At 42.9% G+C, this 25,535-nt stretch overlaps 1 protein-coding gene across 3 annotated transcripts; it reads right to left on the minus strand.

The window, feature by feature from the left end:
• Positions 1-7,021: 7,021 nt before the first annotated feature.
• Positions 7,022-25,333, minus strand: LOC111219492 (DDB1- and CUL4-associated factor 1-like). 3 transcript variants are annotated; one of them, XM_022742180.1, is made up of 30 exons: positions 25,221-25,333; positions 23,936-24,120; positions 23,740-23,816; positions 23,484-23,557; positions 22,833-22,946; positions 22,023-22,160; positions 20,879-21,511; positions 20,254-20,355; positions 18,297-18,455; positions 17,878-18,057; positions 17,674-17,783; positions 17,461-17,560; positions 16,968-17,137; positions 16,749-16,873; positions 16,562-16,638; positions 16,293-16,457; positions 15,939-16,094; positions 14,952-15,617; positions 13,540-13,817; positions 13,209-13,407; positions 12,130-12,212; positions 11,941-12,025; positions 11,565-11,798; positions 10,696-10,789; positions 10,481-10,585; positions 10,272-10,345; positions 9,536-9,625; positions 9,223-9,381; positions 8,900-9,026; positions 7,022-7,656 (listed from the first exon to the last, which is right to left on the minus strand). In XM_022742180.1, the coding sequence occupies exons 2-30, from the start codon at positions 24,112-24,114 to the stop codon at positions 7,589-7,591; spliced, it is 4,821 nt and encodes a 1,606-aa protein (XP_022597901.1). In that variant the 5' UTR covers positions 24,115-24,120; positions 25,221-25,333; the 3' UTR covers positions 7,022-7,588. The 3 variants fall into 3 exon arrangements, with proteins under 3 accessions (XP_022597901.1, XP_022597900.1, XP_022597903.1); XM_022742179.1 differs by lacking the exon at positions 25,221-25,333 and adding an exon at positions 24,789-24,872; XM_022742182.1 differs by lacking the exons at positions 7,022-7,656; positions 25,221-25,333 and adding exons at positions 8,757-8,797; positions 24,789-24,872.
• Between the last annotated feature and the right edge of the window lie 202 nt (positions 25,334-25,535).

A 25,535-nucleotide genomic window follows, 5' to 3' on the forward strand; every position in this document is an offset into this window, starting at 1 on the left:
TTAGCCCCGGACTTAGCCCCCGACTTAGCCCCCGACTTAGCCCCCGACTTAGCCCCCCGACTTAGCCCCCGACTAGCCCCCGACTTAGCCCCGACTTAGCCGCCCGACTTAGCCCCCACTTAGCCCCGACTTAGCCCCCGGCTTCCAATTAGGCTCAAAATCATTTTAGCTTATAAAATAATGCTTAACAAATAATTCCGATATTTGTAGTTTGGAAATCAAACTTTGTAAACCTGCAAATAAAGCGCATGAAAAATTCAACTTGCTGATATGTCAAACAATTCACTGAGGCAAAGAGATGTGTATTTGTTAAATTGTCAATCAAACTGGACAAATGATCATGGTGAGGTTAAAACAAAAGACACAGGGAAAGAACAAATGCCTTTTGTGGACAATCTGTGTACAGGAGATTCAAGAGCAGAAAACTGGAAAAAACTCAGTGTGCAACATTCCCAGTGAGAGACACTGACAAGTATGAAAAATTTGATCCTTGTCGCTTCAGTGTCCACTGTGGGAACTTTTGACCAGTTTTACAGTTTTCTGCTCTGTATCGCCAACACAGATGTTGACAAAATCCATTCTTTCTTTTACCGTCTTTTGTTCCAGCCTCAAACACGTGATCATTTATGGAGTTTTTCCATTTCAGACTTTCAACAAATACAAATCTCTTTGACACCAAGCGCAATTGTTTCATATACGCAAACTTGAATTTCTCAAGCCAGATTTATCTTACAGGTTTACAAGGTGATTTAACAAACTACAAACATTGGGAATTAATTTGTGGAACATCACTTTAACAAGCTCAAAATCATTTGGACCCCCTAATTGAGGCCCAGGGTACACATAGTTACAGTAACAACAGTTGTCTTTCCTGAACAACAAATCACACACAGTAAGTTTCCAACAAGTATTTTAATATTCAAGCCAAATATTAATAATCACATCCATATTATTTTCTGATGACATTGTGGATATGACAATAACCTTAAATGTAATAACAGAATTTTCATTTTAAACTCATCTTAAAACATTTAACCGATGAATCTGTGTGCGAAATGCAATTACACCAAAATACCAAACTTGCCTTTTAAACAGGAAATAAAAATTGAGTGATTTGAGCCTAAATGTAGGTGGGGTGGGTTAAGTGCATGACTTACCCATTTGCTGGGCAAGGTGTGGTTCTGGCCCGAGGTGATTTCTGCCATACTATAAAAACACAAAAAAGTGAAAAAATAAGGACATAAGGCAGCTCCTCTTGACTATGAAAATGTTTTTGAAGCATTGTAAGGAAAACTTGTTTTTTCCCAACCCCAAGATAAAAGATGTTATCAATCATCCATTTAAACTTCATTTACCATATACTGTATAAAAACAAGACTTTTCATGACTAAATCTAACAAATGATTACATGTACATGTGAAAGAAGACACACACAAAAAATAAAAACACTGAAAGGGAAGAGCATCTGTCTTTTGTACACATGCCAAAGCACAAAACTGTAAAATGTGGTCTTTTGGCTCGTGACACTGAGGTACAAGTAGAATTTAAATTCAGATGTGAAAATAGGATTAAATACTTTGTAAACTCAGTGTCATACACTTGCAGATTTATGAAGGCAGGGATACTGCAGGACACAATTGGGGGTCCTTGGCAGGCTACAGCAACATGAGGACGGATGATGACCATTCATCACAAAGACTCAGAAGAAAAGTAAGGTTATTTGCCAAGCCAGGTTTTCACTTACAAGATATTTGGGCTTGGTTGTAGGATCCAAATGTATTCAGAGGACATAAAAATTTTAAAAAAGTAAATACTGCAACAGTCAAACATAAATATACATCGATACATATATCAAAGAAAGAAAAAAAATAAAACAATGAAAACAATACTACAAAACTATGTACAAAAGTCTTTTAGAATGACAAAACTCCTGCTGGGCAAGATGTGCAAAAGATCACAGTATAGACAATATCCATCATGTGTAGGGATCATACCTCAAGGTGTTGATGTAATGGGGTTGATTGATGAGGCCAGATGCAGAAGAAAAGGCAGGTGCTGGTCCATCAATGGTGATTAGACTGGACTTCTGCTCCTGATACAGACAAACATGCGATAGGACAATTCCTTTACATCATACAAGTTCTTTATAATCAAACATGTTAGATCTGTTGTGCGTGTATATAAAATTGTGAAGATACATATAAATATGCAAAAATACAGTATGAATATCATGAAACTTAAATGCAAGGAAATGAAGAGTAAACAACTAGGAGGTATGATAAGAATTCAATGTAAACACACTATATAACCAACAAATGCAGCAATACAAATATGGATATACTGTAAAGAATCAGCAGTATGAATATGTAGACACTGTGGGTCTGATTTAATCACAGTGGTATACACAAGTCTTACTTTTAAAAGTGAATGATAGCATGTTACTCACCTAGACCCTCCTCCCTGTCTGGACTCTCTGCCGTTGGTGAGACAGGTAGAACCGGTATTGCATCTGTACTGGGTCAGGTCCTGATAAAGACAGAGAGATGCTGACACCTCCTGATGTAAATAAATAGTGCACTTTCAGTCATGGCTGATCTCCTAACAGAAATGTAAAGTGGTTACAACATGGTGAGCCGATCGACGTGTATTCACTCGGTCTACTGGGTCCATACAATCTCAAGTTACAGGCATCAGTGACAAAAGCAGCCTAAAGTTACTGACGTCACTAGCTGTACAACAGCCGAGAGCAACAGACACAATCCTACTAACCGCTAAAACGTCTGTCGACAACGTCAATATCACCACCTGAAATGTTTGTCGCTACGGTTTGTCAGTCGTTGCACTGATTATACTGCTTCAGAGCTAGCATTGAAGCTACTCACAGGGCTAACAGGAAAGTTGCGAGCTCGGCATCAAACTGCATCTCTTTACTCTCAGGAGCCGTCTCCAGCGGTGGAAAGCCACATCGAGATTTACTCGTGTTGCTTCTTTTCTTTGCCGTTGAACGTGGTTTCTTGTCGGGAGCGGTCCTTCGGGATGCAGATGAATATTACCTTTTAGGAGGTTCAGCCATTCCTGTGTTTCTGTGACGCTAACCTTGAGCTGCCGGAAGTTGTTCTTCTTCGTGGGACTGAGACCAGACTTGACGCTCCGCTGACTCACACAGCGTCTGGTGTCACAAAGTGGTATTACAACACAGGACAGGTCGGGGCTGGCTGGTGCGCATGCGCATTTCAGTAGATAACTGAAATACAACAGATGGAGATCTTAAACCATGACATCGTCATTGTGGCTGCTTCACACACTGTTGTGAGTGTTAATTCGTTTTCTTTTTAACATTTTAAACTAAAGTTCTGGTCACATCTTATATTGCACCTTTACAGCACAATCACCAAAGCTGACATTTAATAGTAAAGCTACATGTTCTTTGCCCACATTGCAAACCGACTTACAGTTTTGACACTTAATGTAAAACAAAGACATTGAGCTTAACCTGACTGATATTGACACATTTGATGCATACAAAACATATTGTGATTTGCTTTGACAGTATACAAATCTATGCTTGGAAAATAAAATACAATCATGCTTTCCCTTATACTTACATTCAATTTGTGATGTACAAATGTTTGTATTTGCCCATTTTGCATTCAGGCCAGTAGATGTTGCACTGTTCACATGAAGCATCAAGATATAAACCCTTTGTGGAACCACTTTGCTGAGAAAGTAAAACCTCAGACGCATCCAGTACCAGGCAGTTGATTTCTGCAAGCAAAGAAGATACGACAGCCCGGGAAGTATTTTACAGTATTTCACTTACTGACGGCGGACTGCTCATAGAGCCGGGTTTCAGTTCACTACAACCACATTGGCTTCTGGCATCCATCTTCCCAGTCACCGTATGTTGGCAGGCTTTGTGTTACGACCCAGCTAGGGGAAAAGGAAGGCAACATAAAAACAGGTGTTATTGGTAAATCAGATTTACTGATTTAATTTATTGCGTTAACAGGAGGGTAAATAAGTAAACAATTATACAAGCAAGGCAAGAGGACAACTCAAGTAGGGGAACAGGAGCCAACAAAGAGCCTAACTATGTGATTCTAACCAACCCAAAAACACAAGAAGCAGCACCCCTGTTCCTAATGTGTCCAACAGTCTTTTTCTAAGGGTGTGATGCACAATCAGAATTTTAAACCTAGCCCAGTCCTCAACAATCACTACCAGCATCCCAAACCAAATCACAAATTACACACAAATGTTCACAAAGGAGGCACAGAGGCGAGCTGCATATCATGTCAGCCGCCACTAATGATGTGCGGGCCGGGCTCTTAAACTCTCTTCCTCTGATGCTTAAACGGCAGCAGCTGTGGTGAGGGCTGTCAGGATCATTGCCGCACCAATAGGAGAAGATGGCCGTGGAGTCGGAGGCTCCTCCTCTCTGCTCCGACCAATCCGGTCACAGAGGCAGCGCAGCCTTATTAGCATACAGACAAAACACACTTTAAAACCCAGGTGACTGAGCTGAAGCTCAGTTGAACATATTTTTATATCATGCAGAAAGTTGAACAAGAAAGAGCTGAACTGATGACACAATTATGGAAGATTGCACCAGTAGAGGATAATATTAAAAGTTCTAGAAAATTCCTGGAGAACTTTTGAACGTGCCTCCTGCTTGGTGCGTGTGCTTCACTCCTCAAGTATCAATCTTTACAAACGCCATTACATTGAGTGTCAGTCATGTCGTAGAGACTCATCCTGACACTGATCTCAGTCACTGCAGGTGTCCCTCTAAAAGCCGTTTGAAGCTGTCACGACTGGCCAAAATAACCTCACACTGATGGTTTCAAACACAAATTTGTCCCCACAACCACAGCAAGACATGTATACACACATGTACATGCCCTAACAGAAGCTGATCTGCAATAAAGCTGTACCTCTATATCCCCATACAGAAGATAGATGAGTCATTTTATGAAACGGGAGCCATTTGGGTCTGCAACATTTGATGAGATGCATAAGGCACAAAAATGTGCAAAAGTAGGTTTCCAAATCTTAAAACCATTAAGTCAAGTACTCTTACCATGATATTAAATGAGAAAATACTATTTATAAAGACTAACATAGTATTTTTAGCCATTTTTCGTTAGAACATGAACAACTTGACATTTGTATCAAAAAATATCACCATTAAATGTTGTTTTTTATCAAACCTTTATTATTGTCAGGATTATATGTGTGTCCCTATTTACATAAGATATTTTTTTTTAATAAAAACATACTTTTTTGTAAAAATGTAATGATTTGTGTGTGTCCCTCATTTTGATTTACCACCCGTCACATTAACATGTTTTGTCTATAAACAATGTACTGTTGCTTTTAACTGACATCACAGAGAGTAAGTGACATCATTTGAGGCTTTGGAGCAGCCAGGAACTAAAGCAGGCAAGTTCTGACCGGCACATAACAAATGTCTAAACAGCTGGTCTGTCTTCTCATCAGAGGAAGCTGAACTGAAGTGGTTTTCTGGCATCATCATCATCATCATCATCATCATCACCGCCCATTTGAGAACTAAGGATGTCCGTGCAGTCTCCTTTGTCCATACATGAGGTCCTCCTTCTGTGGGCACCAGTCATTCAGTTTTCAGTGTGGATTCCTTTGAATGACAGTAAAAGACAAACACTTTAGTTCAGACATGGTGGATCACAGTTAATCACACACATATACCAGCTGTCAGGACAGGTGCATGAATACCTGCTTCAGTTGAGGACTTCTGTGTATGAATTCACAGTATTAAATGACAAACCCCCACAAGATAATGTTCTAGTATACATTGTGTATTGAACTCAATACAACAAGATACCAGCGAGAAGAGGAGACAGAAAATAAGTTAATGAGATAAAACTGAATGTTTTGCTGCATGTAGGAAAATTCTATCAGCCACATGAGAGTGAGTTAATTGTTCAACTATATTTATCCTTGTCCTGCAAATGTTTGCATGTTTGGGACAAGGTACGGTTACCATAGCAAACACTAAGTAATCAGCTAGCTAGCTAGCTAGGTTAGCAAAGTGCATTTGTAATTCACATTAACTCTAATATTAATTTGGATGTTAACTGTCTCCTGTTCTCCGGTCAAAACACGTAGGGAAAAAACGCTCCAGCTTTTAGGAGCATCATACACGTTAAAACTGTTGGACGTTAAAGAAAATAAACATTTACTTACCGAAAGAAACTGTTTATCAGCGTCTCTCCAGTGTGTTAGTGCCGAAGAACGAGCCATAATTACTGTGAACCGAAAACTCATTAAAACTAAAGAACTAACAGTAAAACTGTCAGTGCAAAATTCCTCCTCCGCCGACAAATATTAAGAAAAATAACAGAAATTTAACACAACTGATTCAATACGATGCACACACGACCCAAGCTCCCCTCCGGTGATCGACCTCCCGGCCTGCCGCGTCATCCGATCAATCATTGCAGACCAGGCATATCAATCAAACAGACACGCCCCCAAAAATACCTGTTTTTAAGGCCTAATATCTAATTAATTAGATGATTATTTTCAGATGGACCACCAGAACACTGAACGAGAGGTGTGAATTTAGCCCATCACACCGTATCGACTGAGTATTTCATGAGAGAAGTTGGTGTTTTTTGAATGAGTGTGTATTGGACCCTGTGGTTAAACCTCTGTGATCCAGCAGAATGAAGGAAACCAAGGAAACTGATCCAAGGCCAGACATAGTTTTTGTTTATCTACATTGTCTTGGCATCTTTACATCTGTACATAACACACTTGGCACTGGTATCCTATTTCTCTGAGCTGTAAAATGAGGAAATGCTGCCGCGGTTCCACACTGATCTCAGCCTTTATGTGATTATTTGGCTTTTGACTATAATTAAACAAAATGTTCAATAAAAAAAACAATAGGTGTGGAAGACCGCGGATGTACCTGCAGCACAAGTAGTAACCAGACAGTGAGGCAACTTCTATGTAACTTTAATTCCACCTTATGGCTCTAAGTGTTATGACTATTAGACCAAGCCTGGATGATTTATTTATGAGAAAACTGGGGAACAAAACACTATAAACTGTCCTTCAAATAAGTTCACATTCTTCAGTGGCTCGTGGTCAACGAAATAAACTCTGAGCTCGATAGTGACGCGACAAAAAAACAGTTTGATAAAACATGAAAAAAACAAATGAAATTAAATGACTTATTCTGCATCAGTCAATTTTTCCTCCAGAATAAAACGTCAAATACTTTTCATTCAAAACTTTTACAATCACTGTGCCGTTGAAACAAGAGGCAGGAAACCAGGTGGAGGGAGACGTCAGTGTATTCATCTGAGCCCCGTGATCTTTGGGAAATATTTATTCATCCGTCATCACTGTCATCTCTCTGAAGTTTAAAATATATACAGAGAGAATATTACAGATGTTCTTCCATCCTCCAGGACGCTGACGTTCACGTCAGTGCGTTCACAGTCGACTCGCCGATGAGAGAGAAGTGATGGTTTATATATATATATAAAAAAAGAGACAGAAGTCCTTGTTGAGGTTCACAGTGTCACAGAGGAGACGGTCAGGAGAACCACCCGTCATGGATCGACCGCAAGAACTGGGTGTCCTCATCAGAGGATCGTGGGTAGTCTGCACGACACACACACACACACACGCACGCACGCACACACACACGCACGCACACACACACACACACACACGCTGCATGTTAATAACAACTTCATGTATTCGACATTATATCACAAATCTAATTTCTAACAGTGAAAGTCAAATTGAGGAAAACAAAATGCATAAAGTTTTTATCAGTGTGTTTGTCACAGTGCGACGTCTCCAGACACCAGCCTGGTTTCTATATGTAACTGGATTTGCATTTACATCTAACTTGTTTGTTTTAGGGCTGCAAACTAATATTTTCATTCATATCAATTTGCTGATTATTTTTTCTTAATTGTTTAGTTTATGAAATGTTAGAAAGTGGTGAAAACTTCAAAAGTCTCGTTTTTCGACCAACAGTTCAAAACCCAGAGAGATTTTATTTACCATCATGTAAGAAAATCTGGAAGCAGCAGGTTTTTGTGCGTTATGCTTAAAAAAAGACTGAAATAACAAACTGATAATTAAATTAGTTGCAGATATTTTTGCTGTGTTTACCTGGTTAGTTTGGGTTTTTTGGGCCGCTGTGAAAACCCGACAGTCAAATTCTGATGCGGACTAAAACACCACACCAAGACCACCTGAAAAGGAGGATCTCGCTTCCTTTGACGTCATGTTTAGTCCTCTTAGTTTGTTTGTAACAAGTCAGCATGAAGACAAAACCAGGACCAGGACTGAGAGGCCTCGATGTGTCTTTGTTTTCTTGGTCCAGGACGAATGAACCAAACTACAGGTGTGAAAGGGTTCTGAGACCGAGGTCAGTAATGATCCTGACCCAGACACCGTCCTATCCGGACGTATATAACCTATGAATTATTGAGAATTATTACACTTTGACGGAGCATTTCTATTTTAACCATCGCAGCTTTTCTAGCCTTTACAGCGCTGGTCACGTGACGCACGCAAACGGTGAGAGACGATGTGGGAGAAAAAAAAGTGTGGAAAGAGGGAGAGAAATAGAAAAGGAGGTGTTACAGCTGTTGTTAACTGTTGAATGTGTTGAGATTGTTTATTATAAAAATGGAAAGAAGAAACATGGAAAGTCCAGCTACACTTTTTATTTTATTTTGTAAAATTGAGCACTTTATTATATTTTTCCAAAAACCCTCTGATGTTCCTGGAAATGATAAAAGAACATAATTATTATTATTATTATCATATTCATCATATCTATATTTCTTTAGCCTGACACGCTGATGAATAAAACATTATTACTTACAATCCATGTTGCCCAGTAAGTCAGATCCCTCATCACTTCTGTACGAGTTGTCTGAATCTTCTGAATCATCGTCGTCGTCGTCGTTGTTGTTGTCATCGTCGCTGTTGCTCCCGAGAAGATCTGCGATCTGTGGAAAAAGAGACTTTACTGAGATTCCTTCAAAAAACAAAAAACCAGCAACAACAGAGACGGAACAAGACGGACCTGGGCGAGGTAATGCTTCTAAAGAAGGAAAGTTTTACTGTTTCTGTTTCCAGTTTTCACCAGAGAAACCAATAATAAGCAGATGAGTCGGGGAGACGGGGACAGGTGACGTCCGCTACCTCTTCGTCTGTGGGGGAGTTGCCTCGGTCCCCGTTTTCCCGGTTGTCGTTATTGGCCAGCTCCTCCATGAGCGGGTCCGTGTCCATGTCGTCATCGTCGTCGTCGTCGTCATCGTCATCTGTGTCTGAAGAATCATCATCATCCTGGTCTTCGTCGTCCTGGGAGAAAACAACATGCGTTAAAAACAAGGGACAGTGTACGAGCATCCTGATCGCGTGTGTGTGTGTGTGTGTGTGTGTGTGTGTGTGTGTGTGTGTGTGTGTGTGTGTGTGTGTGTGTGTGTGTGTGTGTGTGTGTGTGTGTGTGTCTCACCTCATCGTCGTCGTCTCCCTCTTCAGCCAGCTTCTGTCGTCCCACCTCGTAGAGACGACACACCATGTCCAGACTCACCGTGTCCTGGTTCTACAGAGTCAGTTCACAAAGTTTTTTTTTCTCCGTTAGACTAAATAATCATGAAAAAATAAAGATAAAAATAAACAAATGAACTGCTAAATGGTTTTATTTCTGATATGAAAAAGAGCTAAAATTCGAAAAAAAAAAATTTCTTTGACATTTTTTCTGGGAGAAATAATCCATTTAATAAATTCATAAATAATTGTCCAATTAAATCAATAATGAAAATAATCATTAGTTGCAGTCGTAGTATGGGAAAAAAAAGACTTGTTGTGGGTCATAACAACATAGCAAACAAGATCTAATAAAATAATGTTTCACACAGTAGAAACACATAGCACAAACATGTTTATAACACTACCTGCCTCTGTCTGCGTACACACATATTTACAGTAGGACTAGTAGTGACAACACAACAAACAACATGCGCCTTCAGCTGATGTAAAACATGCTAATGAGGTCATGTTGAGGTTTTCTTGACTTACATTTCAAAATATTTAAGTTGAGCCTGGAGCCAGAGATGGTTCAGTTCTCTCACTGATTGTTTATCAGATAACTCTGATTTTATATACATATATATATGCACATATATAAAATCCATGATGGCTCCAGAACTTGCCCACTGTTCAGATTAAGCTTAAATCAGTCAAAGTACCTCAATGACAGCCAGGTAGCAGTCTTTGTTGTCAGTACACAGGTCAAAGATGTTCCTCTTCACGTCCACTGTGGCTGAGAAAGACAGAAGCAAGACAACAACAACAAATATTAGCTCCAAGTTAAATCCAATTCTGTGTCCGGAAAGCAACAACAGCAGAGGCTTGTAGTTGAAGGGGACGTCAGGTGCAGGTGCAGCTGCAGCGTTACCGATGGGCTTGTAGTCTGTAGCATCAAAGGTTCTGAAGGACGAGCCGAAGGGACTCTTCATCTGCTGGTCCATGGCATCAACCTCATCATCGGCTTGAAGCATTGCTGTTCATGAGAGTGCGGAGAAGAAGAAGACCACAATATGTTACTGTTGTACAGCGCACATCGTACGTTAACAATACCTGCTCACACACACAGAGCACTTGTTACAGTACCTCCATACATGATGGTGGCGTTACTGTTGAAGACCACCCTGCACTGGTCCAGGGCAGGGACAGTGTGCAGGAGGTGGAAGGACCTCAGGTCCCACTGTCACCTGCTGTCAAGGCCGACAACTACAGAACAACATGACACACACACACACACACACACACACACACACACACACACATTTCCACCAATTTCCATTAGAAATCAGATGTGCCCCCTCCATCTCTATTTTAAATCTCGGCTTAAGAAACATTTTTATTCACTGGTCTTTCTGACTCACTGACCTTTTAGTCCGTTGTCATGTTTATAATTGTGTATCTGCTCCTTGTTGTTTTCTTGTTAGTATGTTTAGATGTTCTGTATACAGTATATTCACCAGGTTCTTGTGTTTTACTTATTTTATACATTTGGTTTACATGTTGTTATTTATTTTAATGTCCTCTGTACAGCACGTCGGTGTCAGCTCAAGCTGTTTAAATGTGCTCTAGAAATAAAGTTGACTTGACTTGATAAATTTAAACATAATGAATACAAGTCTGACACACAACTTGCTGTACAATGGTGCAAACAAGATAGTCTTAATGCTAAGCTACGCTAACTGGCTGCTGGTATTTGGTATCTGATCCGACTCTCAGTGAGAAAGTAAATAAGCATGTTAAAGCATTTAAATCTAGTCTACATTTCAACCATTAGGCAGCAGAAAACAACAGAGTCCAACTATTAACATTAAGTCAAGAGAAGAAGAAGAAAAGTAAACAAAGCAAAATGTCTCATTTTCACTCTGTTGTGTTGTTTTTGTTTTATCTTTACAGATCCGTGTGTATTTATGTCACTGATGATCCTGGTGGTTTGAAAATAATTATTCAGAGGATACAATCTCAGTGTTGATGATGACCTCCAGGCCGTTGGGATGGAAAACGCCGCTGATGTTCATGTTGAACTTGTCGAACTTATGGATGGCCCGAGACACCCGCACGTCCCACAGCACCCCGTCGTTCAGCACCAGGTCGTCGGTGGGGTTGAAGGTGGCACAGTTCCTCTTGTAGTTGTTGGCCAGGGCGGGGTCGTTCAGGGTCAGAGTCTTCTGACCCGTCTGGATGTCGTAGATCTGCAGCACAGACGGAGAAGAGACATGAGACGAGCTAAACACCAAGGAGGGGAATGTGAATGGTGATTGGGAGGGTGCGATACTAGGAGAGTGAACTGGTCAGTGGCAATGAATCGTGACAGGGGCATTGTGGGTAACCTACATGTGCGACTTGGTCCTTGGTGCCGATGACTCTGTCCTGAGAGAGTTTACTGAACTCGACGTAGTGATCGTCCACAAATGAGTTTCTGGGAATAAAAACAAAATGTTTCAGCGAGATTCCAAACACCATCGTTCGAACACCAGGAGAAACAACAGCGTGCAAAGTTAAAACCGGGTGTGTGTGTTTTACTTCAAGCTAAAGACACCGTCCATACTCCAGAGGGCCGACAGCGGGACGCTCCAGGAAGCAGAGGTAAGCAGAAATTTCCCGTCCTGAGGAACACATGACACACAAGATTTAACTTTTATTTTCTATCATTTAAATCATTTCACTAAACTTTCATTCAAGAGAAAAGAGTCAAAACAGACAGGAGACTGTTACTACAAAACACTAAAGATTAACTGACGTGTGCTGATGTTTTTCTGTTCTGCTCAAAAAACCTGCAGCAACATTTTGGCCTTTTACAGCTGTTTCTCTGAAAAACATCTGCCTGCCGCAGCCGAGGACGACGCTCTGAGACTGAAGCTGTGTCCGGACCATAGACTGTAAATAAAGACGGATGGAGCCTCCGTGATGTCACCCACAAGTTTCTGAAGCTCAGAGTGAGCTGCTTTGCTGTCGCCATCTTGGCAGTGCCTGACTCCGCCCCTAACTCCCAACTAAAGCCAATATGGTCAAAGAGGAGGAGCATGAGTGGCAAACATACGCTCACCCACCTGTCACTCAAACAGGCCACGCCCTCAATCCTCAATAACTTTAGTCCTTAATAAAATGTAAACAGGTGAGTTATATAAACAGGTGTCATGAAGGAGGAAATCAGCTCTACAGACCAAAACAGGCTGTAAACATGTTTATTTCTGCTGTAAAGTTTTAACATGGGAGTCTATGGGGACTGACTCACTGTTGGAGCCAGACTCTAGTGGTCGTTAGAGGAACTGCAGCTTTTAGAAGTTGCTGCTCGATCCCGACAGATAAACAATGAGCTGAAACGTCACTATAAAGTTCTGTGAAGCTGCAGACTCATCTGATAATTCTCTGTAGGTTCCTCACTACGAGCGACACTTCTAACATTACACACCGTCATAAAATATCGATTATACCCACTTTAACAGTACCCACTTTAACAAGTGTCTTTCAGCCGTCACTCTCTTTCTGTCAGTTATTCTTAATCTTGAAGGTTCAACAAAACTGCATCATTTGATTTGCTCTAATATGACAGCAGGTGTTTTGAACTGTGTGTGTGTGTGTGTGTGTGTGTGTGTACGTACCCTGGAGGGTTCGAGGTGTGTGATGGCTGACGTGTGGCAGGTGTAGTTGGCCTCCTCCTCTCCGGAGAAGACGTTGTAGAATTTGAGGTGACCGGAGCAGGTCCCCAGCATCAGGAAACGCTCGCGGGCTGAGAAGGCACAACAGGTGAAGCCGCTCTCGTCTCCGTCGCCCTCGTGGAAGACCGACATCGGACGAAACCTAAGGCGACGGGAGAGACGCACAAAGACAGGAGAGAGACGGGGGGGATGACGCCTAGTTTCCACTCACGCTACTCGATGTTATTATTTTTAAAAAGGACAAACTCTGCGTCTCTTTCTGTCTGTTCGTTACCTGCTGAATATCAGATGTCTGTCCAGACACGCTCTGTCCACTCCTCCGTACTTCGGGTACAGCACCCTGCTCCCCAGGCGGGCCGTGAAGTTGGGCGACGCCTGTCGCCTCTGCTTGGGCTCGGGGCATCGGTGGGGGGTGAAAAGGGAGAAGGGGGGGCAGGTGGTGACAGGATTGGGGCAGCGGGCGTGTTGTTCCCTCAGGTACTCGGTGATGATGCTGTCAAGGGTCGGGGGGGAAGGAAGGTGGCGCTCCAGCTGCTTCTTCATGGCAGGAGTCTGATCAACAGAGAGAGAATGGTTAAATCCTGTACGGATCAGTCCGTCTTTGGTTTGGTCCGTGTCCCGTCCTTTGATTGTTGCCGCCATAAGTGTCTCTGTTTCCTAACATATACAGCTTCATAAACAAGAACCTAAACAGTTTAAACTGAGCTGCTTTTGGGTGACGGACAAAAAAAAGAAACAGCGTCTTTTTCCAGTTATATTCTGCGGCTGTATCGAACCTCTGACGTGCTGCTGCTGCTGGTTTCAGCCTCAGTATTTTGTCGACACTGAGGATGAGGAGAGGCCGTGTGTGTAAACCCTCCTACAACAGATCCACACTGACACTCCTGTCACTGCGTGGATGTGGAAACTTTGGCCGAAGTGTCTAACAATCACTTTTGTCCGACTAACAGCCCAAAACTTGTGATGACAGAACTCGCACCTGAGAAACTGACACTAGATGAACGACTGTAAGAATCGTCATTGGTTAATTTTGTGTCAAACCACTAATTGATTAATGGTTTCATCTTTAAAAGACCTGGTTTAACCTCGTTAACGTGTCCGTATGTTGTAACTGTTGTAACAGGCCGCCATCAAGTCGGACACCTTCTTCTTCCTGTCGAGTCAGTGACAACACTGGCCGGCCTCGCGGTCAACAGCTGTCAGACTGTTTTTGCAAAATCTATTCACACGGTTTCCATTTTCTGTCTGTTGACACATCTAAGTAAAGTTAAAGTGTCACATTAAATACCTGCTGGAGCAAAACTTTTAGTAGATAACAGTTTTATTTTCTTTTTGTTTTACTCAGAACTAGAGACTGGAGAGTGATGTCATCACCATTACACCATACACAACTGGAAACAAGAGGAAACAGGGAGGGGTGTGTTTGAAGAGCAGAGTCGGCGCTGTGGAGTGGGTGGAGATAAAGGCGGGGCTAATATTAGCATATCCATGGATCTGCGAATACTAAATGAGGCACAGCTGTAGAGTTATATTTCAGGCCGTGAAGGGATCATTTCATTCGTCGAAAACTTTTCAACGTGTAATCTTGAGGAACAGAGATGAGTTTTTAAAAAAGGTTGAATCATCGTCAGGAGAGGAAATGTAATGAATAAATAAATAATAAAACAAAACAAACCCATCACTGACCTGTATGAAAGCACCGTGGTCAGACTTCTGCTTCAGCGCGCGAAGCTTTTTCCCTGAGTTGCTGGACGCCACTGGGCGTTCCCGTGTGAACAAAATCCGGCCAGCCAGATGTGAGCCCTGCCCAGCATGAGGAGGATGAGGAGTTGGAGGAGGAGGAGGGGGGGGGTGGGCAGCGGCGGGTAAAGAGGAGCATGAGGGGTGAGGGCTGATGAGGGTGCGGGAGGGAGGCAGAGACGAGGTGGAGGAGACCGCGGTGACCGAGGACACGGGAGAGGATCCGACGTGGCTGGCAACACGAGCCGCGATCCCGCCGGCGAGCCGGCAAGTCCTGGGGATCAGTGGGGAGGGGGAGGGGGGAGGGGTGACGCAGGAGGAAGAGTTCGGACAAAGGGATCCTACGGATAAATTTGCCTCCTTAACGAGCGTGTTCGCCGTGTCGTGGAGCCCTTTCGCCACAAGGTGGTTCCTGATCAGCATGAGGAGTTCCTTCTCAGAGAAGGTGATCCGCGACTGGGCGACCACGTTGGCCCTCTGCAGACGAGCCAATGACACGTCGGTACCCATGAGCAGAGGCTTCCCGGACACTCGCTCCGTCATCTCGGCGGCGTAGCGGCAGAATCGCACGTGCTCGCTGCGTTTGTCCTGCAGCACCGGCTCCTTCATCAGCTGAGGAGGTGAAAACATCGGAAACAACACGTCAGTATTTGTGGGGCGATGATGATGATGGACGTTACTGCTGGAGATGAACACATCCACCTTCAATTCTCACATATGACAGAAACACAAACCTCTATTTTCAATTCAGTCAATATAAAATATTAAACTGTTTTTTCTTTTTGCATCTGGAGACAGATCTGCACCAAAAATCATCACTAACTTTGGGTCTTTGTGCTAATTTTTAACATGAATTGCAGCTTCAGTTCTTATCTTTTTTTATTTTGTCGCAATTATTTTGTGGAGAGTTCTGGTTGAAAATGTTGCGCTCGCCTGTTGGATGTGGCCGCTGGTGAACAGCGGTAGTTTGCTGATGATCTGTCTGATCGCTGAGCTGCGAGAGAGTCCGACCAGAGCCTTGCAGGACAGAGCTCGGATCAGGTCTGCGTCTGTGATGGGCATCTTCACCGACAGCAGAGACAGCAGCACCTGGGAAAGACGACAGGTGGGGGATTAATGGATGATCCTTTTCTTTTTTATACTATTTTATAATCTCCATCAGAAAAACATGAAGTTGCAGTTGCAGGTTGCAAAAATGAAACACACACGTCTACCCATCTTTTTCCCCCACTGCTTATCTGCTTTACTCATAAACATAAAATCCTATCATTCTCTTTCCGTTCTCACCTTTATACCGTTGTTGTTCTGCACTACCTGCCACATGTGGGCCAGCACCCTGTTGTGGGGGGCGGGCGGCTGCTGGGGGTGAAGGGACGGCCTGAGGGGGGTGACAGCGAAAGCACCCACCGTGTTCAGGCTCTGGTCTGGAGCGCACACACAGTTTATTATCACCTGGGAGGGACAGAGGTCAGAGGTCAGAGCGGAAACAAACAGCCAGTACTCCATGTTCAAACCAGCACCTGACTGTTGCCTATGTTTTAAAGCCGCCTGTTCACCTGTAGCGCAGACTTTTGGATCTCGGCATCGTTGACGAACACCTCGCCCTCCGCGACGCCCAGGATGATGCTCATACCTGCGGCGCAGATTCACAGAAAAGACAAAAAAGATCCTAAAGCTGAAACTCCCGAATCATTTTCAGTTAAACAGACAAAAACAAAACAAAAACCAAAGAGTTTTACTGACCCACAGTGGAAACAAGAGACCTGGTTTCATCCAAAATGTCTACTGTGTCCGCTAGCACCAGCTGGACTTTGGGAACCACCGTCAGGATGGCGAGGATGTCCAAGGCGTAACGCACTGTGTCACTCCTGGAGAGACAGAACGAGACGTGTGAAGTCACTCGTCGAAGTTGTAACCGTGTCAATACAGACTCGCAAAGACGGACAGCGGTGAAAACTTTACCTGCCGTAGTAAGTCCTCCAGTCGCAGGCCGTAGAAATGAGCTGCAGCATTAAAGGAACACAGGACAGCTTGTAGAAAACCTCCACCGGTTCCCATTGGAGCTGAGGAGGCCCGCACTCGATCAGAAACTCCATCATCTCAATAACCTGCTCTCTGGTGTACGTGTACGCCTGGAAACAAGAGAGACGCACAAGCACATAGTTCATATATATACAGTATATATATATGTTTGAGGGCAGATGATTGGTAGAAGTCCTTCTTCCTGTTCCTTTCTGACATTCCTTAAAAAATGGAAATACTTAGAAAAAACAGTGTTGTATTGACAGATGAAAATGGCTGATAAAATGTTTTGGTTTTAATTTTAACGTGAGAACATGTTAGAACATGTTAGAACATGTTAGTACATAAAAATGTACTAAAATATTACAGGAAAGATGTAAAAAGACTTGACAGGACGCTGTGTAAACAGGACGATTATAAATCCACCACATACCTTGTAAAATGGCTGCTGGGGAACAATGGTGCCTTCGTCTGATGTGTGCAAAGACTGCTTCACCTGTTCTGCCTTTACCGCCAGGTGAGCCTCAAAGTACCTGCACAAAGTCCAAGAAATGATCAATAATGCAACGTGACACACAGCTGCAGGAGGCACAGCATCAAAAACTCACATGAAACTACAGACACATCCACCCTTCCATCACTGTACCTGCGCAGGGCCATGCAGGTGTGCTTGGCCGTCTGTCGGCTGGAGAAGACCTGGTCATCGCTCACCATGGACACCTCGTTCTCCATGTTGAGGATCTCCAGAGTGCTGACCTGCGGGGGAGAGGATGAGACTCCAGCTCTTTTTAATTTCATTTTACAGAAAGGTGCCATAAGAACGCGACGATGCGTCTGGCGCGGCACTGACCAGGTTGACGAGCCGCCGCAGGCCGTCCTGGTTGTCGAAGAGCTGCAGCACGGCCCTGAAGGAGAAAGAGATGGAGAAAAACATGGTGGCGTGGCAGACGCCTGAAGCGTGGGACGACTCCAGCAGCCAGAGAGCGTAGGACACCATGTCTGACAGCACGCCGTCCATCAGCATGCACACCTACACACACACACACACACACACACACACACACAACAAATCAATGTGCAGTGGAGGTGGACTCACAATACTTCGCCTACCTAAAATTACATTACATTAAAGCTGCCTTAAAAATGTTGTTAGTATAAAAAACAGTAGCAGCTAAAATGACCTCACTTTGCAAATCGTCTTTGTTAAAAGGTTTAAATCAGTGCGTGTGTGTGTGTGTGTGTGTGTGTGTGTGTGTGTGTTGTCCGTACCCTCTCCATAGCGTCCTGGTTGTAAGCCAGATAGTACAGGCAGAGTGAAACTCCAGTCGCTGCCATAGACGGCCTCGGGATCTCCAGAAGTCTCTGCACTCCTCCGTGAGCGATGAACTCCGCCGCAAACTTCTTATGGAGGAGCAGCGAGGCGAGATACTGAAGAGAGGACGAGGCGTGGTAGAACAATACATTGTTTTTAATTACAATCCCCTGAATTCATTAAGAGAACTTCAAATAAGTAACCAGGTAAATGACTGAGGAGGACGTGTGGTCGAAATGTTGTGACTTAAAGAAGAACTGGGAACAAGACAGAAATGTGTTGGTACTTTATTTTTTTGTTTGTTTTTCCCTGAGGTGATTGTTGTTTCCAGCACCTGCATGAATGTCTGTACGTGCGTGACTGTGTGCAGTCGACACGGCTGCACTTTTCTAGGGCGCAGCAGCTGTGAACAGGAAACCACGCCCACGTCTGTCAGTTTTGAAAAAATCCAACATCAAAAAGAGAAAAAGAGAAAAGAGAAATCCTAAAACAGGTGGCGTGACACCTCAACACAGAGTGGAGGGAGGTTTCTACAGAAGGAAGATAAATACTGACAATTCTTTAAAAAAATACTGGCTGTATAATGCTAAAATGTGTGTGTGTGTGTGTGTGTGTGTGTCATCTGTTAATTTTACAAACCACAAATCTTCTCTTACCAGAGTTCCTTCATGTTCACCAGATAAATCAAAGACTTTTAAGACCTTTTTAACACCACAGAGAAAGTAATGTAATTCATATTTTCATGGCTGTAAAAGTATATATATATATATAATAAGGCCTCCACAATTATTTATTAAGTGCATGAATTTATTGGCATTTTTAGTCCAGCTGGATATAACCAAAATAAATCATCATGAATCCTGTCAGATCAAATCATGGGGATAAATCCTCGTAATATAATTAATCGATTAACCTGGAGTTAGACAAGCTGCAGGAAAACCAACGGATGGATTTACCAATTAAAAATAATCTAATTAAGTTTTTGGCAAAACTGTCTCCTGTCCATTATGAGTCGATGAGTCTCTTCACTGTAGCAGCTCAGACCGTTCACCGTCGCAACAACATCTCCTCTAGTTTAAAGTGTGTAACTTCTCATGACAGCTCATCAACAAAAAGAATTAATGTTCATGCTAATCTTTATCGTTTCTTAAAGACTTCTTTTTCAGGGAACTGAATCTGCAGATCAGCTGCTTGTGTAAAACACTTTAGTCTAAATATAATCATCTAAAAAAAAAAAAAAAAAAAGGAATTAAAATTAAACAGTTTTGTGACGTAAAAGATGAAAATAAATTTAATCTTTATGGAGCTTCGTGCAGCCCCACCCACAAAGGTGAAGCTTATCCTTCACACGCAGACACCTCCATGTGAGGGGAGGGGCTGCGAGATAAATGACCGCTCCGCTCAGTCGGTACTTGTCCGACTCTGTAAACAAAAAAAAAAAAAAAGGCATTAAAATTAAACAGTTTTGTGACGTAAAAGATGAAAATAAATTTAATCTTTATGGAGCTTCGTGCAGCCCCACCCACAAAGGTGAAGCTTATCCTTCACACGCAGACACCTCCATGTGAGGGGAGGGGCTGCGAGATAAATGACCGCTCCGCTCAGTCGGTACTTGTCCGACTCTGTAAACTACAATAAACCAAGAGTTTGATTTGTTTAATGAGAAATAAAACAGGCCGTGTGTTTCTGAGACGATCACGTCCGTTTGCAGCAGTTTGTAGAAACATTACTGATGATCTGAAAAAGTTTGGAACATTTCAAAATGTTCTGGGGCAGATTTTTGTCGACTGATGTTTCTTATTGTTATTTGATATAAAATCACACAGAACTTACAGCGACGGACGACGTGTGAGGAAACATGAGTAAAAATGATCTTTTCTACTTCTGGAGCCTCGTGAGGAAAACGTTTCTTACCAGGAGCGCGTCGAAGATGAGCTGGACGTTCTTGGTCTGCCTCAGGTCGATGTAGTTCATCAGCAACGAGCGCGTGTCCAGCTGCATGAAGACGGCGAGCAGCTGAAAAAGGAGACAACGATTACTGACCTCAGTTTATCTAATAAGAGTAAAAAGAGATTAAAGGAGGGAAGGATCTTATTGCTTTTGACGGGTGCTGTGACAGATTTCAGCCTTTCCCTCTGGGGAGGATTACTTTTAGATATTTGGTAATATCAATAAACAAAAATTAATTAGCAATTTTCTGCAGTACCATCTTGGGAAGTGTCTGTTTATTACTTTCTTTTTGCATGAGTCTCCCCCAGGTATCTAATGACATATCTCTGGTCATTTTAGCCTCCCTCTCCTTCATGTTTGGTGTCACGGACACTGAAGATTATGTTTTTATCCTCGTTTCTAATTTGTAATTCTGTAAAAGACTCTTCTACTGTCTTAATTGTCGATATCTAGAGAATTCAGTCCCTCCTTTCCGTCCCCGAGTTCATCACACATTTCAAACGCTTGGTTTTATCTGCTGCTCTTGTGTTTTGTGTTTGTTTGTGACCCGCTGAGAACGAGTCATGTTTAGTCTGTCCGTCAGTCTCACCTCCTGGTAATCTCCGAGCGGCGTCAGATACTGCAGGATGAGCCTCTGCTCCATGGCCGGGCTCAGCGGGCAGAGGCAGTAGTCGGAGCCAATCACCATCGAGCTCATCTCAGACCAGGAGGAGCTGTTGCCAGGCTGGTTGCTGGCGTCGGTCCTCTCCGCCTCCTCGTCGGCCTTGTTGGACGAGCCGGAGGTGAAGTTGAGCTTCTGCTTAGCCTTCCTCCCGTTCTCCTTTACCGCCCGTTTTTTCCCTCCTCCTCCTCCTCCTCCTCCTCCCTGTTTGTCATCCGTCTCCCTGGAGGCCTGAGGGTCCGGGCTCGCTTGGTACACAAAGTCTGGAAGCAGCCGGGTGGAGCTGGGCCCACCGCTGCAGCCTCCATTTTTCAGGGCCGACCCGAGCAGGGACAGAGGTTTGGCCTTCGTCCTGCTGCTCTCTCCGTCTCTCTCTTTTCTGTCTTCCTCCTCTCCCACAGCCCCCCCCTCCGTCTTGTCTCGGTCCGTCGAGATGCCTGAGGTCTGAGTGGCTTCAACCTGAGAGTCCTGAGGTAGATTCTGGGGGGTCTTGGTGGGACTGAGGAGATTCTTGGCCTCTTCGGTTTGCAGCTCATGCAGGCGTCGGATCATGACCGGCACCTGGAAACATCAAGTTATTAGAATCCCACATTCTCCCACTGACATGTTCGTCCTCACACATGGAGCCAACTGACAGAAAATTTACTTGTACTTAACTTTGTATTTAACTTTCTACTTCAACTCATTCTACTATATTATATTCTATATTTATATATTTATACAGTGCATATTATTTATTGGTTTCTGTCTGTGTTGTAAATTCTTTATTGTTCAATCTGAATATCTTTATTTATACAGTATCTGATTAGACGCTAACATGCACTAATTTATCTGATTAAATATAAACACTTGAACATAAAAGAGTTAAAGTGACTTTTTCAGGCTTTTTTGCCTTCACAATAAATGATTTACAATAAATGAATGAACTTTATTTAACTGTTAGAAATATTTGTGGAAATCTCTGTTCTCTCATGAAGCAGCACCTGACGGCAAACTTTATTAAACTTGGTGTGAATCCAGAATTCAGAACCAGAACAACAGCAGAGTGAATGACAGGAAGTGTGACGCTCACCAGCCGAGTGTTCTCCTCTCTGTAGCTGGTTGCCACTTCCTGGTTGCTCATGGCTCTGGCCAGCAGCCCCGTGGCGTAGACGCACAGCGGCCGCTCGGCTTCATGAGCCCAGCTGAACAACTTCTCCACCAGACCCTCCTGTCACACACACACACACACACACACACACACACACACACACAGTAAAGAAGAATGAGTAACACTTCTGAGCAGGATAAATATTTATAACACTATGATGTGGCTGTAAACAGACAGACCTGTGAGTGGAGGCTGCTGCATAAACACAACAGCTCTGATTATAAATATAAAGTGTCTCTATGAGGGACGTCCTTATTTTTGACAAATGCTGCACATTAATAAACATTTAAAATGGTCTTATATCTAATAACAACAACAACAATTATAATAATAACATTTTATTTACAGGCGTCTGTCAAGGACTGAGGGAAACCTTACAACACACCGGAAATAAATCTAAATAAATAATAAGAAATAAATATTTGCTATGATAGTGTGTTCAACTATATATTATATAATGATTCTAAATGGTAAATATAGGAGTTAAAGTTAAGTGTCTATTACTGTTTTGTTCAGGTGAGTCATGTGACTTTGATGATTAATATTTATCCTGGTGTTGAAGAAGGTGGAACTGACTCCATATAACTGGAGCATGTATTTAATGAGACTCTGTTCCTTTAATGAGTTATTATTCCTAGATTTCTTGCACCGACACTCGTCAATATGATCAAAGATCCTCCCGACATCTGCTCATTGACATGAAACTACAGTTCATCTTTTATTTAGTTTCACCTTCTCCTGGAAGACGACGGCCGTCTCCAGACCCGGCATGATGTTCTGGAGCAGACGGCAGGCGGCTGTGTTGAGGTTCAGCTCTCTGCTGGTCATTATGTACGTGTCCAACAGCTGGAACACACAACGCAAAGTAATCGATTCAAACTTTACTTTTATTTAGACACATGAATACTATTAACAAAGACACTGTTATATTCAAATTATTCTTGTTTATTTGAAAGATCTCTGTATCTATATTTGCTTAGGAGTCAGACCGGCCGTTACAATGATTATTACAGCTGCAACGATCAGCTGATTAATTGATTGGTCGATCAAAATAAAATGAATCAGTGACTGTTTTGATAATCCACTCAGTAAAAAAGTAAAAATGTCAAATATTTGCTGGTTTTAGCTTCTCGTGTGAGAACTTGCTGCTTGTTTTGTCATGTGTGAAAGTTTATCAAATGTCTGAGTTTTGGACTGAAGAACAGACAAATTAAGAAACCTTTAAAGTTTTAAGTTTTTATGGGTATTTTTCACTATTCTTTACATTTGATAAACTAAAATAAACTACTGATTAATGAAGAAAACAATCGGCTGACTAACAGACTCCCAGCCTTCAAACCACCACAGTGCACGGTTGAATAAAACAAATTGAGCAGTTCTCACCGCATTGGTGAAGTCATCATTCATAAAGAGCATCTTCAGGAGTTGTCCCAGCATGCAGTCTGGGTCCGCCCGTCCTGCAAAGTCAAGACAGAAGTGAGAAACTCAACAACCCATCACAAACAATTCAGAGAAGCTTCGGTTCAGCTCAGAGAGACGAGACGAGCCGTGACAACCAGAACATCAGTCACCACATGTAGATCACAAAACTTGTGCTTTTACAACAGAAGACAGAACGGTTATGATGCTGGATGACAACCTGGGTGACGGTCATCGAACGGATCAGGGTCTGCTTTGTGATACTCTCCTGTCTCCCGTTCGATCAGCTCCGATATTCTGCAGAAAACACAGAGATGAGACACGGTCACCTCCCTCAGAAACACCCAGAGACAGACGGATGGAGCTGTGTCTCATCCACACAGCATCAAGATCATCGTCGAAAACAAACCACTAACTTAGTGAGGATGGACACCAGTTTCTCCGTGGTGCCGTGCTGGGCTTCTTCCCATTCGTCCAGCAGTGTGGCGAGATTCGCCTTGGCGTCCACAGCCATAGCAATGGCCATGGCAGCCGACACAGCAGCCGACAAGGCGGACGACAGGGCAGCCGTTGGCTCTTCTTCTGGGGAAGACATCGCTGCCTAGAAGACAGGAGGAGGAGGAGGACGAGGGAGAGTTAATTTCAAAAGTTTTGGACATATGAATCTGTGTCCACACCAAAGACAATAATTTAACACACCATCTGTGCAATATCACTTATCTGCTGCTATTTTTTTGTTATATTTAAATATTTAATTGTACATATTATTATATTATGAATCTTTTTTAAGTACTTGATTTTGTCATTTTGCAGTTTTTTCTTTCTTTGTTCTGCCACTTTGCTGCTGTAAAGCTGCAAAATCTTATCTCATCTTTCCCCTTACATGTGGAGAATGTGAATTATAAGCCAGGGCATCTCTGTAGCACCACACTGCTTCACTTATAACGGTGTGTTGTGACACGTTTTTACCTTCATCACAAAAACTGCAGCTCCTGCGATTTGGATCTTGCACTTGACCATCTTGCAATTTTGATAATGTTTAAAATAATAATTGTCCAGCCCTGTTTAATACCTTCTCATCCTTTTTGAAGAAACTACATTCATTCACCTGCAGATGCTCTGTGTAAACAAACACACCTGTGTGAAACTGAGAGAAGAAGATGGAGGCACGGGCTTCACTTTAATTTCTCTCACCTCTGCTCCTCAACATCATCTCGTCCTTGTTGTTGTTTTTCTTTTTTAATCTGTTTTCTGTCTCCTAACACTCACCATGAGTCTGAGTGAGGCTCGCCGTCGAGGCATCAGAGCAGGTTGTGTCAGACTCTACAGGAGATAATGAGAGTTGAATTTGCCCGTGTGGTGTTGTGAGTCCGCACCAACAGGTGGCCTCAGCCCGGGACAGCTGTCTCCTCCGCTCAGAGACACTCTCTGCTCTCGCAGCTAACGCGGCAGGAAGGTGACAGTTAGCACACTTAGCTAACTCTCCTACACCCTCGCAGCCTCTTCCGCCTCTTCCGCATCTTTTTACTAAGTATCTACAGCCTCAGTCCTCGCCCTGCCTCCGGTTAGTGTCATCCGGAGATAAGGCGTGGAGTCCGGGGTGAAGGCAGGCAGCAGCAGCATGTTGACAGTCCGTTACACCAGATCAGACACAAACAGCTTCAGCTAGCGACTCGGCACAGTTTTAAAATGTTCACTCACCTGGAGGGAAACGTCTTCTCCGCGGAGCTCCTCGGCTCGACTCGCTGTTTCTACAAATTCAGCTCAATTCACAAACAAATGAAACGACGCGGACGTTAAACGTTTTAGGGCGAAAAAAAAGTTTCACGTTTATTTTCAAACTTCTCCCGGCGGCAGCACGTTCCGTCACCGAAAACGGTCGACGTTAGATGACGACAGACGGCGAACCGCATCATGGGAGTTGTAGTTCGAAATTGGAGTTGACCTGTTTGAGATGGATTACGTACTCAAATCAGATAAATAGAATAAAAAAATAAAAACAATAAAAAATAATTA

This window comes from Seriola dumerili, unplaced genomic scaffold (genome assembly GCF_002260705.1).
Source record: "Seriola dumerili isolate Sdu_G_001 unplaced genomic scaffold, Sdu_1.0 BDQW01000066.1, whole genome shotgun sequence".
Taxonomy (NCBI): Eukaryota; Metazoa; Chordata; class Actinopteri; order Carangiformes; family Carangidae; genus Seriola; species Seriola dumerili.

Coding starts and splice junctions, on each gene's coding strand:
- LOC111219492 (XM_022742179.1), bottom strand. CDS start 24,821: ATGCCTCGACGGCGAGCCTCACTCAGACTCATG. Junction 16,458..16,561: donor TCCAAAAGTCTGCGCTACAG/GTGAACAGGCGG, acceptor TGTCCCTCCCAG/GTGATAATAAACTGTGTGTG. Junction 16,095..16,292: donor AGAACAACAACGGTATAAAG/GTGAGAACGGAA, acceptor CGTCTTTCCCAG/GTGCTGCTGTCTCTGCTGTC.